Source organism: Zalophus californianus, chromosome 4, assembly GCF_009762305.2.
Source record: "Zalophus californianus isolate mZalCal1 chromosome 4, mZalCal1.pri.v2, whole genome shotgun sequence".
Lineage (NCBI taxonomy): Eukaryota > Metazoa > Chordata > Mammalia > Carnivora > Otariidae > Zalophus > Zalophus californianus.
This window is the reverse complement of record NC_045598.1, coordinates 35,219,408-35,237,310: the sequence shown is the minus strand read 5'-3', so window position 1 is coordinate 35,237,310 and position 17,903 is coordinate 35,219,408. Positions and strand designations below refer to the sequence as shown.

The 17,903-nt window shown below is 55.3% G+C and overlaps 1 protein-coding gene across 3 annotated transcripts; it reads left to right on the top strand.

Annotated features, from left to right (window-relative positions):
• The first annotated feature begins 436 nt into the window (after positions 1 to 436).
• PTCH2 (patched 2) lies at positions 437 to 15,526 on the top strand. 3 transcript variants are annotated; one of them, XM_027601345.1, is made up of 22 exons: positions 671 to 742; positions 1,201 to 1,393; positions 6,759 to 6,948; positions 7,055 to 7,124; positions 7,311 to 7,402; positions 8,020 to 8,215; positions 8,787 to 8,908; positions 9,058 to 9,205; positions 9,280 to 9,411; positions 9,501 to 9,656; positions 9,740 to 9,832; positions 10,392 to 10,517; positions 10,616 to 10,734; positions 10,854 to 11,202; positions 11,346 to 11,658; positions 11,748 to 11,890; positions 11,978 to 12,158; positions 12,306 to 12,586; positions 12,697 to 12,834; positions 14,017 to 14,159; positions 14,246 to 14,345; positions 14,760 to 15,526. In XM_027601345.1, exons 1-22 carry the CDS (start codon positions 671 to 673, stop codon positions 15,024 to 15,026), a joined length of 3,624 nt encoding a protein of 1,207 aa, XP_027457146.1. In that variant the 3' UTR covers positions 15,027 to 15,526. The 3 variants fall into 3 exon arrangements, with proteins under 3 accessions (XP_027457221.1, XP_027457296.1, XP_027457146.1); XM_027601420.1 differs by lacking the exons at positions 12,697 to 12,834; positions 14,017 to 14,159; positions 14,246 to 14,345 and having other exon boundaries at positions 437 to 742; XM_027601495.1 differs by lacking the exons at positions 12,306 to 12,586; positions 12,697 to 12,834; positions 14,017 to 14,159; positions 14,246 to 14,345; positions 14,760 to 15,526 and having other exon boundaries at positions 437 to 742; positions 11,346 to 11,482; positions 11,571 to 11,658; positions 11,978 to 12,118.
• Positions 15,527 to 17,903: the final 2,377 nt, after the last annotated feature.

Genomic DNA, 17,903 nt, shown 5'->3' with positions numbered 1-17,903 from the left:
TGTTTTGGAGCTATCATCAGATTTGCATTTTAGAGAGATGACTCTGGCCTCGGTGGAGAGTGGACTGAAAGGGACAAGAATGGAGGCAGAAAAGAGTGAAGTCAGTCTTTGGGTCTTGGCTGGGTCGGCCAGCAGATACCCTTTCTCAGCATTGGCGTCTCCTGGCTTATGCTTGGCCAGCGCCGTGCCTCCCCGGGATCGCCCTCCCTGCTCCTCCCCGAGGGCCCCGCGGGCGGCCGGGGAAGCGAGGCGTGGGGTGGCCCTGCCTGGGTGGTCTCCTGCCCCGCCCCCACCCGCGGCGCCGTCGCCTAGCAGCGGATCCGGCCGCGCGGCTCCGGGTAATTTGCGGACCTCTCAGCCAATGGGAGGGCGTCGTCCCGGCCCGCTCCCTTTTTCTGGAGCTAAGGACGCCTCCTCCTCACTGCGTTCTCCACCTCTAGCAGCGTGGGGCGTCGCGGGCCGGTAGCTCTGCCTGCACGCGGGGCCGACTGCGGTACCCCATCGCAGCCGCCGCGGCACGCCGGCACCCCACCCTCACCCACGCCGCGCCTAAGCGGCCCTGCGGAGTCCCGACGCGGGGCTCCGCCGCGGTACCCGGGTACCAGGCCAGCTTATGGAGAATCCCAGATAACGCGGGTTGGGGGCGCCCACGCCCCCCATCCCCGCCGGCATGGCTCGGCCGCCGCCACTCCAGGAGCTGCCCCCTGGCTATACACCCCCAGCTCGAGCCGCATCACCCCAGGTGAGTGGACGGGAAGCCAGAAGGAGAAAGATTGGGACCAGGTCTAGAGACCCCCAGGTCTGTCACTCTGCGAGGTGTGATGTCTCTAAAGTGCAGGGTTATAGCCCACCCCTTAAGGGTGTGTGTGCGTCTTTCTGTGTCTTCTCGGCATCTGGCGGGTGAGACTGTGTCTGGGTTTCACCTCTGTCCACCTGAGAACAGATGTGTGCATATGTATCTTATTCTCAGAAAAGGATCCGTGCCTTCCTCGGTGTGTATGGGGGAGGGGGGTGGGGGAGAGACAAGGAATAGATTTAAATATTTTCCACCTTTGAGACTCTGTCTGTGTAGCTCCTACCTGTCCTGCATCCAGAAACCAAGAAGCTGGGGCTTGGCAGAGGGTGCACATAAGGAGAAAAGGGGAGGATTTCATGCATTGTTACAGTAAAGCCTGGCTGACACTTCTCTTTCCATCCCAGATCCTAGCTGGGAGCCTGAAGGCTCCACTCTGGCTTCGTGCTTACTTCCAGGGGCTGCTCTTCTCTTTGGGCTGCGGGATCCAGAGACACTGTGGCAAAGTGCTCTTCCTGGGCCTCTTGGCCTTTGGAGCCCTGGCACTGGGTCTCCGCGTGGCCATCATTGAGACAGACCTAGAACAGCTCTGGGTGGAAGGTGAGTTGTGGACACTAGTCACAGCTGCTTGGGTATGGTGAGCCCAAGACAAGAACAGGGTGAGGAGCTGGCTACTGAGTTCTAGGGGGCCCGGCCCTGGGTCTGGAGAGGGTACATGCCTGCCAGAGCCTGGGCATCTGGGAGCAGTGCTCCCTCCCACACCTGTAAATGGACATGTGCAGATGATGGAGATGATGGAGTGAATAGGTCTATAGAATAGTTTACATGTGAGCTTGTGTGTGTCTGTGTGTTTGTTTAGCAATTATTACCAACTTTTTATGTGTGTTTTTTACTTCATGGCAGGGTTTGCAAAGGCAACCAAAATCTTTCAGTAGCAAGGAGAGTAAAATATGTGCTGCAATATAACGTACAGTAGAATATAGAGCAGAGTATGATTACCTGAGTAAGACAAGGCAGGGAGAGATCACAGCTGATCAGGAGAATCAAGAAAATTACAACTGGGCTGGGGAAACTGAGTAAATCATCTGGCAGGCCTCCATGGAGAGGTCCCATGCACCTAGAGTCCTGTGCACTGAGGCCCCCTGCAACCATTTAGGAGAAAAAAAGTGGCACAGGGTCTACACTTTGTGGAAACAGCGAGGTCAGATGCAACCAAATCCTCACTTCCTAATGGAAGCATTAGGTAAAAATGATTTCTTATTAATAATTTTGGCATAACCCTCCTTTCCTGGGGGCTGGTTTCATATGCTAGCCCTTCAGTAGAGTCAAACTCTCCTCTGTTCTTTCCTGGGAAATTTGCATTGGTGGGTCCCCCCAAACCTCCCCCAGCCCTGGCCCACACCCAAAGGCAGGGCCAGGTTAGAGTCTCACACCCTTGAGTTATTTCAAATGCTGGCAAGCCCTAGGATGCAGAGCAGATGTTTCTTGGAGCCTGCCTGCCTGCCTGTTGGGCTCCCACACCCCATCCCCACCCTACCCCAGCCCTCTGCAGGCTCACACATCCATATGCACTCTAGGCCAGCCCTGGGGTCCAGAGCAGATGTTTCTCTGTGCCTGCCTGCCTGCCCCCAGCCCCAGGACACACATGTGCATACATGCACACACACATACCCCCACCCACACCGCGGCTGCCTGGGTGGTCCCAAATGACTGTTGGATTTCCTGCCACAATAGAAGCTGTCTCCCCGCTCTTCCTCCTTCTTCATTCCCCAGATCTTTCCCATCTAAACATGGCTTGAACCTCCATGTTCCTCATCCTCTCTCCTGCACTCCAGCACAGGACAGGCTAGATCCTACTAGATCTTTGCTGCTGTTTGTGGAGGGGTGATGTAAAAGGGTGGTGGCCAATTCTGAGGGTTTTTTCCTTTATTTCAGAATACTGCTGTGTCCTGTATCAGCTAGGGCTGGGGTGAGGTAAAACCAGTGATCCTGACCTGATTTCTTCTCTGTACATCCGTAGTTGAGGCTTCTCCCAGCCATGCCCTAGGCAACGAGGAGCTGATCAAGGCGAGGGCTAAAGAGTATTCTCTATTCCTTTCCTGTTTTGCTAATATGGAAAGCAACAAAAGAAGCAGGACACTGGCTATCAGAGTTCAGGGTCCCCTCCAGCTTTGCCATGGTGAGAGACAGAATGTGACTCGTCCTTCCTGATCAATTTTAAAGCTAAAAGGCTCAGAGATAGATTGATCTCTAAAATAAAAAATAAAAAAATAAATAAATAAACAAACAAAAAACCCCCACAACATTACAGCCCAACTAGTACTTACAGGAACAATGATTGAGATGGCTTGAAATTGGAGCTGTCCCTGAAAACAAGGGACATGTATCTAGAAGGCAGGGTGAAACATATCAATTGGTGGAACCACTATCCTCTCAAAAACCCAAGGCTGAAACCTTGGGAGTCAGCCTCAGTTCTCCTTGCTTACCTAACTGGTTACTAAACCAGCAAATTCTTCTTTCTTAATTTCTCTCATAACAGACCCCTCCTTTTCACCCTGTGGCTGTTGCTCTAGTTGAGGCCTTTCTCAGTCTATGGTCGTACATTCCTGATTATATCATTCAATATGCTTTTGCCACATGAAAGAGGAAAAAAGAGAGGGAGGGAGGCAGGCAGGCAGGCAGGCAGGAAGGAAGGAAGGAAGGAAGAACAGGAAATCTGGTAGTAGACGGTAGAGCAGTTCCAGGATGGTTAATTCAGCAACCTAAGGACATCAGCAAGGACCCAGGTTCTTCCTATCTTTCTCCTAAGCCTTCCTCAGCATGTGGAGCTTTTGTCCTCAGGCTTATCACCTCCTTGTCCCAAGTGGCTACTGCAATGGTCCCTTTTCGGAAGTGAGGGAAAATTTACCAGAAGCCCCCCAGCTGACTTCCCATTTGGTCACTTTGGCAAGAACTGTGGAGCTATGCCTAAACCGTTCACTTGGCAAAGGCAGTGGAATTACTGTGATTGACTAATCAAATTTCACCCCCTGAGGCTGGGGAGGGATCCAGCTTCCCTGAATCACTGGGCCTTTCAGAGGATGGCCAGCAAAATCAAAGTCTGTTAGAGAAGTGACCAATCTTCTGCAGGACTCACCTTCTAATCTGCCTCCACACTGCCCTCCTGTGGTGTATCTAAATCTGGCCAAGTTGGTACCCTGCTTAGAGCCCTTCCACAACTTTCTACGAGGTTCTGGGCAGTCTCCAGAATCAAGTTCAAGCTCCTTAGCAAACGTTCTAGGCCCTCCGCAACCTAACTCTTGATTTCTTCTCCAGCATTGTCTCTGCCTCACTCAGCAATGCTGAGCCTTTGACAGTTCCCTACACCTACTTGGTCCAGAATGCCTTTTCCTGACTTCTTCCCTTGGCCAATTCCTATTCATTTCACAGCTCAGCTCCAGAATGTATTGTTAGGTGATGAAAAAGTCAGGTCATCTCACTTCTCTGCTCAAAACCTACCATGGCTCCCAATTCACTCAGAGAAGGACTGCATCACTACAATAGCTTACAGGCCCTTACATGTAAAATTTCTGGACCAAAGATTATGAACATTTCTCAGGGTCTGATATATATTACAGTATTGCTTCCCTCCAAATATCATACCAAATTACTCTCTGGTGGTAGGCTAGAGTACACTCCTATAAGCCAGCAATGGGGGCTATCATTTTTTTTATTTTGGCTAAATTGATAGATGGTAATTTATTGCTGTTTTAATTCATATTACCTATAATATAGGATTATATATATTACCATTGTAGGATTCCCTATAAGGTAGATTCATTTTCCAAGCTGGCTAACAAGTTATAGTCTCCCTTTTGTAAAGGGACAAAAGGTTTTGTTTTTTTTTTAAGATTTTATTTATTTGACAGGAGAGAGACACAGCGAGAGAGGGAACACAAGCAGGGGGAGTGAGAGAGGGAGAAGCAGGCTTCCCGTGAGCAAGGAGCCCGATGCGGGGCTCGATCCCAGGACCCTGGGATCATGACCTGAGCCGAAGGCAGACACTTAACGACTGAGCCACCCAGGCGCCCCCAAAAGTTTTTAAAAGATGTGTTGATTTTGATGTCTCCTTCCCCTGTTCTCCTCCTTCCTCCCCACTCAGTCTTTTTTACTCCAGTTCTTTCTCATTTTTCTGTCCACAATCTCTTCCAGCAACCATTTAATAATAATTCCTTATCTGTTCCTACTTTTGTGCTGGGCAGTTTCCTAAGTACTTTACCTGCATTGATTCTAATTCCACCAAGGTAGGCCCTGTCCCCATTTGACAGATGAGGAAATTGAGGGCAGAGAGACTAAGTCATTTGTCCCAAGCACAGGCTAAATGTCAGAGCCCAAGCTCAAGGCCAGATGTGTCCAGAGCCTCTGGCTTCTCCCTCACGCCTGCTGTCCCTCCTTGCCCGCACAGTGCATCCCAGTTCATCTGTCCTCATGTCTGTCATCATCATTGTTGTCAGCTGAGGTTTACTTTTTCCTTTGCCTCATTTTTTTTCTGAGGATCTTTATTTTCTTTGATGTTGTACTTTACATGTCCAGTGTTTCTTTCTCTTGCTTTCTTGATAGCTCTTTCTGGGTTCCTTCCTTCTCCTGTGCCTCCCTCCCCTCAGCAAACTCACTTACTATGAGGAGCTTATTTCTGTCCCCTCCTGTCCCTCCTTGTGGCAGCTCTGGCCTAAGCCTGGTGAAATAAACACTGCAGGGCAGGCCTGGGGGAGGAGTGGGGAGTCAGGGAAGGAAGAAAACGGTGGTCGTGCACAGCATGGCTTAGTGAGACTGTATTTGTGAGGGCGGGCCAGGAATGTGATTTGAGTGGGGAGGGTGTGAGCATTGTGGGTAAATCTGTGGGGGGGCGTGTACTAAGGGTGTGCAGCTCTCATGAATGAGGAGATTATACGGGTTTGAAAAGAGATTGGGGAAGCACGACGATCGCAGGTGGGGCTGGAGTCTCACAGAAGGGGTACGTGTGGGCCCCAGAGGTGGCAGGAACCCAACAGGAAGAGGCCCCGGATGTGTGGCAGCAGAACTGGGCCTAAGACCAGACCAAGTCCAGAAAGCCGCAACGGTGGTTTCGCCCTTGCCCTTGCCCTTGCCCTCCTCCAAACCCCACTCAGGTCACGTCCCCTCACAGCACCCCCTGCCACCCACCCCCACAATGCAGGACTGGAGGGGTCCCGAGATCAAGGAGCCTGAGGCAGGCCTGGCACTGTGCCTCCCCGTGGCCTGGACAGTGAGATCTGGGGTCTGGAACCCTTTCTTCCCCTTGGCCCATGTTGATGTCACCTCCGCCAGGTGATCCCAGGTAACTCACATGAGTAGAAGCAGCATGTTGACAGCATCCCACTGAAGTCTGTCTGATGCTCCCCCTCACCTGTGCCCCCACAGGGCCCATTATTACCAGACACTGGTAATTGTCTGGCATAACAATTTGCAAAAAGACGTATGGCTAGAAAGCACTGCCTGAGACAACCTGACCCAGGAACCAGCCCTAGCACTCGACCTGTTCTGTGAGGAGACCCTCCCATTAGCAGCCTCCCTATTGATCCCTTTTGCCCCTCCTCGTGTTCCTCACCAGAACATAGAGGGGCTGAGTGAGGGCTCCCTTACTGGGATACCTCCGTAACCCCAGCCCTGGCCCAACTCATACTGACCTCTCATTTTGAAGTCATTTGCCCCACACCGAGCCAACCTGGTTCCGGTTTAAATCTTAGACCACACAAGAATTCCATCCAACTGAGGTGTCTCTCACTTCCACGCAAAGCCCCAGATTCTAAGCGGAGTGCCAGGAGCTTGGGGAGTCAGCACGACCATCAAGGAAAAAGCAGGGGCTCCTCTCAGAGCGCTTCTCCCACTCGTCGTGGGAGGCCTCAGCCGGCGAGGGCCCCGCAGCCCCAGAGCTCGGACCCCCAGCTTTCTCTCTCTGCTCTGACAGCGGGCAGCCGGGTGAGCCAGGAGTTACATTACACCAGGGAGAAGCTGGGGGACGAGGCTGCATACACCTCCCAGATGTTGATACAGACCCCACGCCAGGAAGGGGAGAATGTCCTCACACCTGAGGCACTTGGCCTCCACCTCCAGGCAGCCCTCACCGCCAGTAAAGTGCAAGTATCACTCTATGGAAAGTGAGTCTGGCTGAGTCCCCGAGCAGCTGGGAGTGAGGCGCGCGGTGGCAGGGCTGGCGTGGGAATCCTCCTCTTCCGCTGATCTCTTGCGCCCTGGCCATTTCAGGTCCTGGGATTTGAACAAAATCTGCTACAAGTCAGGAATTCCCCTAATTGAAAATGGAATGATTGAGCGGGTGAGTGTCCTGAGCTGTTTTTTGAGACTGGGCCGAGGGGGACTTTTTTTCTGCAAGTAGCGGGGGGCTCTGAGAGACGGGGAGGTTAAAAGTTGGGAGGTGGGAGGTTACCGAGGGTGTCCTACCGAGACTGTGGAGAAAGGAGCCCAGGAGCAAGACTGATGTGGCCTGGGCTGTCCCTGGCAGATGATCGAGAAGCTGTTTCCGTGCGTGATCCTCACCCCCCTCGACTGCTTCTGGGAGGGAGCCAAACTCCAAGGAGGCTCTGCCTACTTGCCGTGAGTGCCACCACAGCCGCCCCCAGGCCCTGCCTCACCTAGGCTGGGACGTCCCCCCCAGAAGAGAGGGTGGGCGGCAAGAGGATGATCAAAACCTTACCGAGGGCCTAAGCCACCTGTTAGGCCGGGGCCAGAGCACAGGATGCCCCACGGCTCTCTCCACATCCCCCTTCTCCTGGCCTCCGAAGGAAAGTTAGACTTGCCTTATTTAGACAAAGCAGAACAAAGAGAAAAAAAGATCCCCAGAAAGCGACTTTGCCCAGGAGAGGTAGCTATGAGCTAAGCCGCTGCACAGGCCAGAAGGAGAAGCTGTTGGAGGCGGGTGTCCACGTGGTTATGTATTAGAACCAAAGGTGGATGGCTTGGGAAGGGACGGTGGGGCTCGTCTGGCCTTTTCCATGTATTAAGTACTGTCTGTCCTCATGTCCGTCTCAGTGCAGCCACCTGGCGGACTGGTGTAGCCTGGGAGTTCTGGGAAGCTCAGCATTGCCGACCCTTCATACAGAGGGATTGATGAGCAGCTGGGAGGAGGCTGGGGTACAGCAGGGGTCCCCAGCAGCATTTTGGGGAGTGGGAATTGATCCTTTACCCTCACCAACCACGGGCTCTCCCCTCAGCGGCCGTCCTGACATCCAGTGGACCAACCTGGATCCAGAGCAGCTGCTGGAGGAACTAGGCCCCTTTGCCTCCCTCGAGGGCTTCCGGGAGCTGCTAGACAAGGCACAGGTGGGCCAGGCCTATGTGGGGCGGCCCTGTCTTCACCCTGACGATCTCCACTGCCCGCCTAGTGCCCCTAACCATCATGGCAAGCAGGTGGGTGCCGGCCAAGTTTGCCAGAGAAAGGCTGTTTTCCTTCTCTCTTCTGGGAGAGAGCAAATTGTGCTCTGTGCTCTGCCTCCCATTTCCTGGACATTGTTACCCTGCCCCCATTCTGCCTCATGCCTAGACCCTTCCCTCCCCATTCAGTTTCCCTAAGAAACCCTCACGTGGTATATGAATCCCTTTGTGCTTTTCTAAGCCCAGGGACGCTGGACTTCATCCAAGCGGACTTGTACAGAGAAACTGAGGACAAATGAGCTAATAAGCACAAGTATCATACCAAGTTTCCTGAGTGTCTCTGTGGCCCTGTGAATGTGAACCTTTTTCCAAAACCCACCAAAGTTACTCCAGCTCTTCCCAGAAGCCTATTTCCAGGCCTCTGCTTCCTCTTGTGGCCTCCTCGCTGCAGGACAAGAGCTGTTCACTTTCAGAGTAGGCGAGAGGCTCAGGAGAATGGTTATGTCCACTTCAGGCTACAGAGCCCCGTGGCAGGTGTGGCTCCTGGAGGTACCATCCCAGGGGCCCCCAGTTACCCACAGCCAGGGCCTCTCCTGTCCCCCTCCAGGCTCCCAATGTGGCTCAGGAGCTGAGTGGGGGCTGCCACGGCTTTTCCCACAAATTTATGCACTGGCAGGAGGAATTGCTGCTGGGGGGCATCTCCAGAGACCCCCAAGGACAGCTGCTGAGGTAAGGCCTCCCTGGAGGCTGGCAAGGGGGCCCCAGGCATGGCCATCCACACTCTGATTCCAGGCGGCTCCAGCAAAGCCCCCCCTCTTCAGCCCCCGTTGGGTGCTCCGGCCCACTCTGACCCCCAGCTCTCCCCTACCCACCGCCAGGGCAGAGGCCCTGCAGAGCACCTTCCTGCTGATGAGTCCCCGCCAGCTGTATGAGCACTTCCGAGGCGACTACCAGACGCATGACATCGGCTGGAGTGAGGAGCAGGCCGGCACAGTGCTGCAAGCCTGGCAGCGGCGCTTTGTGCAGGTCCGTGCAGAGCCGGGCAAGGGTGGTGCCCGAGGCCGCCCCCCCTGCCCCTCACATCTACCCCGTCTCTCCAGCTGGCTCAGGAGGCCCTGCCTCAGAATTCATCCCAGCAGATCCATGCCTTTTCCTCCACCACCCTGGATGACATCCTGCACGCTTTCTCTGAAGTCAGTGCTGCCCGCGTGGTGGGAGGCTATCTGCTCATGGTGGGTCCTGCTCCCAGCGCCTTGCCCCAGCCTCTACCCGGTGCTCCCCCGGGAACCACCGTCCGAGCCTGTGCCCTCTCTCCCCACAGCTAGCCTATGCCTGTGTGACAATGCTGCGCTGGGACTGTGCCCAGTCCCAGGGTGCGGTGGGCCTTGCAGGGGTGCTGCTGGTAGCCCTGGCAGTGGCCTCGGGCCTTGGGCTCTGCTCCCTGCTTGGCATCGCCTTCAATGCTGCCACTACCCAGGTACACCAGGACTCCAGGGCAGACTCGGGGCCCACAGTCCAGGCTACTCAGTTCCTCCAGCTACCCTCGCTGTGCCCCTCCAGGTCCTGCCCTTCCTGGCACTGGGCATCGGTGTGGATGACATATTCCTGCTGGCACATGCCTTCACAGAGGCCCCCCCTGGCACCCCTCTCCAGGTGAGGCCTCATCCTCCAGCCTGGGCTCGTCTGAAGCAGCTCAGCATAGAGCCTCTTGGCCGGGGCACCTGGGTGGCTCGGTGGGTTAAGTGTCTGACTCTTGATTTCGGCTGAGGTCATGATCTCAGGGTCCTGGGATCGAGCCCTGTGTTGGGCTCTGCTCCTAGCGGGGAGCCTGCTTGAGATTCTCTCCCTCTGCCCTTCCCCCTGCTCATGCTCGCTCATGTTCTCTCGCTCTCTCTCAAATAAATAAGTAAATGTTTTTTTTCTTTTTTTAAAAAAAGAGCCTCTTGGTTTAGGGGACCTTAGGCTGGTAAACTGTCTGTGCCTCAGTTTCCTCATCTGTAACAGGGGTGACGATAGTGCTTGTGTCGTGAGGGTGTGGTGAGGATCGGTGATAACTCCGGCTGAATGCTTGGAACAGTGTGAGTGACGCGTGTGAGCTACTCCGTAAGTGTGAGCTGCCGTGTGGTTACTGTCCCCCCTCCGCCATCCCAAGCTCCCAAGCCTCCCCTCCGCTCTACCTTGAGGACCCACAGCTCCTCCCCTGTCCTGGCAGGAGCGCACAGGCGAGTGTCTGCAGCGCACGGGGACCAGCGTGGCGCTCACATCCATCAACCACATGGTGGCCTTCTTCATGGCCGCCCTCGTTCCCATCCCTGCACTGCGGGCCTTCTCCTTGCAGGTGAGGCCTCAGCAAACGGCCCCGTCACCCAGTGAGGGCAGCCTGAAGCCGGGGGCCTGCTTCATCCAGCCTTTGCGTCCCCCCTGTCCTTCCCCCAGGCAGCCATAGTGGTCGGCTGCAACTTCGCGGCCGTGATGCTTGTCTTCCCGGCGGTCCTCAGCCTGGACCTGCACCGGCGCCACTGCCAGCGCCTTGACGTGCTCTGCTGCTTCTCTAGGTACTCTCCCTGCGTCCCCACCCCCGGCCTGCCAGCCCTCACCTCCGGGGCCCCGTCCCGTCCCGTCCCCTCACTGGCATCCCCACAGACCTGTCACCCGCACTCTCTGCCTCTTCCAGGCCCTGCTCTGCTCGGGTGATTCAGATTCTGCCCCGGGAGCTAGGGGATGGGACAGGACCAGTGGGCATTGCCCACCTGACGGCCACAGTTCAAGCCTTCACCCGCTGTGAAGCCAGCAGCCAGCATGTCGTCACCATCCTGCCCCCCCGAGCCCGCTTGGTGCCCCCACCTTCCGACCCACTGGGCTCTGAGCTCTTCAGCCCAGGAGGGTCCACACGGGACCTCCTAGGCCAAGAGGAGGGGACCAGGCAAAAGGCAACCTGCAGCTCCCTGCCCTGTGCCCGCTGGAGTCTTGCCCATTTCGCCCGCTATCAGTTCGCACCCTGGCTGCTCCAGGCGCACAGCAAGGTGAGGCTCTAGGCCTGGAGAAGTTGGGGGGAGCCAGGGCAGAGGCTTAGGTGTGGGCAGAGGGCCGAGCCCGCCACCTGAGTGCTGGGGGCGGGGGTGGGGGGGCATCCCTGGGCCTCCAGCTTGGTTGCCGTTTCCCACAGGCCATGGTACTGGTGCTCTTTGGGGCTCTTCTGGGCCTGAGCCTCTACGGAGCCACCCTGGTGCAGGACGGGCTGGCCCTGACGGATGTGGTGCCTCGGGGCACCAAGGAGCATGCCTTCCTGAGCGCCCAGCTCAGGTACTTCTCCCTGTATGAGGTGGCCCTGGTGACACAGGGTGGCTTTGACTACGCCCACTCCCAACGCGCCCTCTTTGATCTGCACCAGCGCTTCAGTTCTCTCAAGGCCGTGCTGCCCCGCCCTGCCACCCAGGCGCCCCGCACCTGGCTGCACTATTACCGGAACTGGCTACAGGGTGAGAGGCAAGGCAGTTGGTGGGGAGGCTGCCGCAGGCCCGAGCCCCTGGGGCCACAAGCTAATGCACACTCCCTCGTTCTCCCCTAGGGATCCAGGCTGCCTTTGACCAGGACTGGGCTTCCGGGCGCATTAGCCACCTCTCGTACCGCAACGGCTCCGAGGATGGGGCACTGGCCTACAAGCTGCTCATCCAGACCGGGGATGCCCAAGAGCCTTTGGATTTCAGCCAGGTTGGAAGGGGGGCTGGAAGGGTCGGGATGCACAGAGGGGCTCTAGGCCTCGTGGGCCCAGACCTTCAGCCCTCTCTGCCTCTACAGCTGACCACAAGGAAGCTGGTAGATAAGGAGGGGCTGATTCCACCCGAGCTCTTCTACGTGGGGCTGACCATGTGGGTAAGCAGTGACCCGCTGGGCCTGGCAGCCTCACAGGCCAACTTCTACCCCCCACCTCCCGAGTGGCTGCATGACAAGTACGACACCACCGGGGAGAACCTTCGCAGTGAGTCCCGGGGGTGGGGGGCGCCGGCGGGGGGAGCCCAGCAAGAGCCTCAGCCTGGGCCCACACAGGCCCTACCCTAAGGCCCTGCCCACTGCTCCCCGTGCTTACTGGTCACCCCCCTTCCCTGCTACCCCCTACCCTCCACAGTCCCGGCAGCCCAGCCCCTGGAATTTGCCCAGTTCCCCTTCCTACTGCATGGCCTCCAGAAGACCGCAGACTTCGTGGAGGCCATCGAGGGGGCCCGGGCAGCGTGCGCCGAGGCAGGCCGGGCCGGGGTGCGTGCCTACCCCAGCGGCTCCCCCTTCCTCTTCTGGGAGCAGTATCTGGGCCTGCGGCGCTACTTCCTGCTGGCTATCTGCATCCTGCTGGTATGCACTTTCCTCGTCTGTGCCCTGCTGCTGCTCAACCCCTGGACGGCCGGCCTCATAGTGAGTCCTCGCAGGGATGAGGCGAGAGAGACCCATGGCTCCCCGACCCTGCCCCACCCTGCCCATCGTCCTTTCTCCCAGGAGCCCTGGGTGAGCCCTGCCTTCCCCAGGTACTGGTCCTGGCGATGATGACTGTGGAGCTCTTTGGCATCATGGGTTTCCTGGGCATCAAACTGAGTGCCATCCCCGTGGTGATCCTTGTGGCCTCTGTAGGCATTGGTGTTGAGTTCACAGTCCACGTGGCTCTGGTGAGCACAGGCACTGGGGGAGGGGTGGACCAGCTGATTCAGTATTCAACAAATATTTATTAAGCACCTACTATGTGCTAGGTACTATTTAAGAATTGGTTTCAAGTCCCTGTTCAGGCACAGCCCCCCCCAAAAAAAGAATTGGGGATATAGGGGCGCTTGGCTAGCTCATTTGGTAGAGCATGTTACTCTTGATCTCAGGGACATGAGCTGGAGCCCCACTTGGGTATAGAGATTACTTAAATAAATAAACTTTAAAGAAAAGAATTGGGGTACAAGAGCAATACAGACAGGCTTTACCTTCAAGGAGATTATATCCTATAGTGTAGAGATAAACAATAAACATTAAAGAAATAAATAAGCAGCCATTTCAGCGGAGAGGAGGGGACAAAGGCCTGGCCGAAATGGGGACCGAATGGAAGGTGAGAAAATGGGAACCAGTAGTTTTTTGGATGGTTTTACTGTGAAGGGGTCAGAGAAACAGGACGGTAGCCGGGTGACAATGTGAGCAAAGGAGGGGTTCTTCCGGGACAGAGGCTCGGCCTCTCCCAAAGCTCCGGGTTCCCTGGCCGAGGAGGAGTGGGGGCCGGGAGCACCGACACAAAAGCTGGCTAGACCCCACAAACAGCTCCCTTCCTTTTCCCCCATGATAGCCCTGTCCTTCTGATTACAAGAGGGATATACACTCCCTGGAGGGGGGGCAAAGTCAGCACGCGGACAAGTACAAAGAAAGAATTAGAAATCCTCTGAAATCCCATCCAAACAAGGAACTGGGACCCCTTTGGTGTCCATCCTGCTGGACTTCTGGACCGGGATCAGCAAACTTTTTCTGTAGAGAGCCAGACAGTAAATATCTTAGACGTGGCAGGCCAGAGTCTCCGAGGGGGTCCTGCCGTGGTAACACTGAAGCAGCCACAGACAATAATATGTCCACGGATGAATGGGTGTGGCTGCGTGTCAGCTAAACTTTATTTACAAAAACGGGTGACGGGCTTTGTTTGCCAAATATTCTAGACTTCTGTGTCTCACCAGATACGTATGCAGTGTTACCTAAATAGACTCATGCATACTTCCTGGACAGTTCCCAGCTCGGTTTACCTGGCCCGGGAGCCCTAGGGACAGATGAGAAGTTGGGGCCCTGGCTGGCCAAGGAGCAGCTATAGGGCCTCTCTGCCCCCACAGGGCTTCCTGACCACCCAGGGTAGCCGGAACCTGCGGGCTGCCTGTGCCCTAGAGCACACATTTGCCCCAGTGACCGATGGGGCCGTCTCCACATTGCTGGGTCTGCTCATGCTTGCTGGGTCCAACTTTGACTTCATCATAAGGTAGGGGAGGGCTGGGGCAGGGAGGTGTGGCCTGCCTGCGCTGGCCGCCAGGGGCTGCCCGGGCTGACCACCTGCCCCCCACACAGGTACTTTTTCGTGGTGCTAACAGTGCTCACGCTCCTGGGCCTCCTCCATGGGCTCGTGCTGCTGCCCGTGCTGCTGTCCATCCTGGGCCCCCCGCCAGAGGTGACCATACCCTCCCCCCTGCTCCCAGCCCAGGGGATGGCATGGGACAGGCGAGGGAAGAGTCAGAGCCAGAAAAATAATCTCCTCAGTGGCCAAAAGACAGGACTCAACTCACAAGGACCCTCCCTGTGAGATCAGCTGAGGGTAGTAGCCTCTCCCTTGGCCCCAATACCATGTCCCTGCCCCTCAGCTTTCCTGGCTTCTTTATGGGACCCACCTTGGCATTTAGGATCCAGAGCAAGGTGCAGGGTTTGTCCTAGGCCTTAACGTCCTGTCCCTTGTCAGCTCTGGATCCTTCTGGAAGCCAACAAGGGCCACAGCTTCCCAACGATCATGGTGACGCACAAGTGAGCTGCTAAAGGGGACTATGGTGCCAGGACCCCTGGGCTCACTGGGACCGGTGTCTCCCCCCAGGTGGTACAGATGTACAAGGAGAGCCCAGAGGTCCTCAGACCCCCAGCTCCACAGGAAGGAGGGCTCAGGTGGGGGTTGTCCCCCACCCTGCCCCAGAGCTTTGCCAGAGTGACTACCTCCGTGACGGTGGCCCTCCACCCACCCCCACTGCCTGGTGCCTACATCCACCCAGCCTCCGATGAGCCCCCTTGGTCCCCTGTTGCCACACCAGCTGCCAGCGCCCCTAGCAACCTCAGTTCTAGGGGACCATGTCCAGCCACTGGGTGAAAGAGCGCCTGAAGCCTGGAGACCCTGTTTGGGCCACGTGAAGTCACTGGGAAGCAATGGGTGGGTTACCGACTGCAGGATGGACTCCCAGAGAGCCCGGCTGCCGCTGTCCGCCTGCATGCCGTCCCCTGCCTCAGCCGTCCCAGACCTCCCTGCTGCCATTCGAGACCACCAGCCTCTGGGCTCAGAGCATCTCGCACGCCGGGTTCTGTGTGCCTGGGCCTGTCCGGGTGCGGGGAGAAGCCAGCAATTCGGGCTGCAGTCGGCCCTCCCTCCACCCACCCTGTGCTACTGGCCCCTAGCCGACCAAGACGGAGGGGTCCTCTAGCACTCTTCGCGAGGCCTGGCCCCCCACGCTTGGTAACTCCTGAGTAGGCTGTCTGTATCTCTGCCCACATCCTACCACATAAATTATTTATATGAAGATGTTTATTTTTGTAGTTTGTATAGATGTTAGCTACGCTGAAAGTTTTATTTTTAAAGAGTGAAATATATTCTATATGAACTCATCTCAAATGACTTTGGTGCTTTTCTTTTGAACAAACGGGAGTTTGCGGGTATAGAAATATCATAGTCTAAGTTCCTGGGGCTACTCTAGTAGCACCTGGGAAAGGCCCCAGGTGCTAAATTTTTGTCACATAATTTGGGTCTATTTACTCACCTGGCAAGTGAAGATGATGTTCAGCAAACATGTTGAACATATAGTTGGTAATAGGACCTGGGTTAAGTGCTTAGCATGTGAAATGATACAAATGTTTTTGTTGTCAAACTCTACCGTGTGGCTTTCAGAGCCATCATAATCCAGCCCTGTCCACCTCTCCAGCTCATTGCCCACCCTTCTGTTTCAGCAGCATGGGGGGCATGGGTGGAGGGGCAGAGCCAGGCAACAGGCAGAAGGTGAGGAGGAAGCAGATAGGGAAAGCAGCCAGCTGAAGCAGAGATGGAAATAGCAGGGTCTGGGGAGATATTTTAGGAGCTTTATGTCTAAACCAACCTAAGGCGAGAGGCCTCTGCAAGTCAGCTGTCTGGTGCCCCAGAGGCATCTCTGGCCAGACAGCCAGGGGATGGATGAGTGGGGGAACTGTTTGGAAACTGAGATTGTGCTATAGCAGCCAATGAGGTGCTGTATTTAAGCTGTTCATTCTGTGATGTCATATAGCCCCACTGTACAGAGGCCTTGAAGATTCTGGCCACACCGCAGGGCTAGACTAGAGTACCTCACCCTATGAGGTGGGAAAGGCCTTTTATTGCCCTTCCCCAACTATTCCAGGGCCCAGTCTCAAGAGACACAAATATCCACTCTGTGTTCCAGTCACCCACTCACCAAGAACAGCCCCACCTTAAGAGCACTGCCTTCCCATATCCTTCCCACCAGGCTAAAGGCCAGAAAATCACGTTCCGACTAAATCCGAAATTAATTAATTAAATACATAAACAAACTTACAGCAGTTGAATCAACACTAAAATACATAGGGGCACCTGGGTGGCTCAGTTGGTTAAGCGTCTGCCTTCAGCTCGGGTCATGGTCCCGGAGTCCTGCGATCAAGTCCTGAGATCAAGTCCCACATCAGGCTCCCCGTTCAGTGTGGAACCTGCTCCCTCTCCCTCTGCCGCTCCGCCTGCTTGTGTGTGTGCTCTCTCTTGCTCTCTCGTTCTCTGTGTCAAATAAAATCTTTTTTTTTAAAGACTGAAATGCCAGGCGCCTGGGTGGCTCAGTTGGTTAAGCGACTGCCTTCGGCTCAGGTCATGATCCTGGAGTCCCACATCAGGCTCTCTGCTTAGCGGGAGTCTGCTTCTCCCTTTGACCCCCCCCCCCATGCTCTCTCTCTCATCCTCTCTCAAATAAATAAATAAAATCTAAAAAAAAAAAAAAAAAACACTAAAATGCCAAAAAAAAAAACCTAAAAGAAGTGAGTAGTTGGCTTTGAACCTAGAGTAGGGGGTGCATCCAGTATGCACAAGGGATGGAGGCTAGATTTCAGTCCTGCCATGTTTGGGTCACTATGGAGTGGCTTTTGGGTGGAGCAGGAGAGCTCACCTAGCTGGAATAGTGTCAAAGATGTCAGCCCACCATGCCACTTACAAGCAAAGTGGCCTAGAAAAGCTAGCTAACATCACTGTGCTGTGTCTTCATCTATGAAATGGGAAGATCAGAGCCTATCCTGTAGGGTGCTATTTTTTTTCCCTCAGGATTTTGAATGAAATCATTTATGTAAGAAATAACCTGGTATCTCATAAGTGCTCTCCAGTTTTGTAGTTTGTGTAGCTATTAGCTGTGCTGAAAGTTTTTGCTCTGATTGCTTAGGGAATAACCCTGAAACACGGAAGTGCATCCTGGTGTGGTAGGAACGGATTTCCAGCCAGTTGGAGTTGGACCGTCCCAAGAATGGTCAGGCCAGAGGCACGAATCACATTCAGTCTCAGAGACAAGTCCCAGGGCCTGCAGGGCAGCCCACCCTGTGTGGCACCTCACACTACTCAGTCGTCTGATTTCAGTACCCTTTCATGGCTCCCCATCATGGACAAGATGAAATCCAAGCCCTTTCCAGAGGCAACTCGCTCTAGCCTCTGCCATCACTCCAGCTCTCTCCCAGACAGTGCCCAGCCAGACCCCTACCCTCATTCAGACACACTACACTCTAGGCAGGCTGAATTACTTTCTGTGTGCATCTCCTATAATTTCACATAGGCAGTTTCCTCTGCTAAGAACGCTTTTCCTCCTTGATGGAACCATCCTTTAACAAATAAATTGGATGATGGGGCGCCTGGGTGGCTCAGTCGTTAAGTGTCTGCCTTCTTTCTGCTAGGTCATGATCCCAGAGTCCTGGGGTGGAGCCCCACCTCCGGCTCCTTGCTCAGCGGGAAGCCTGCTTCTCC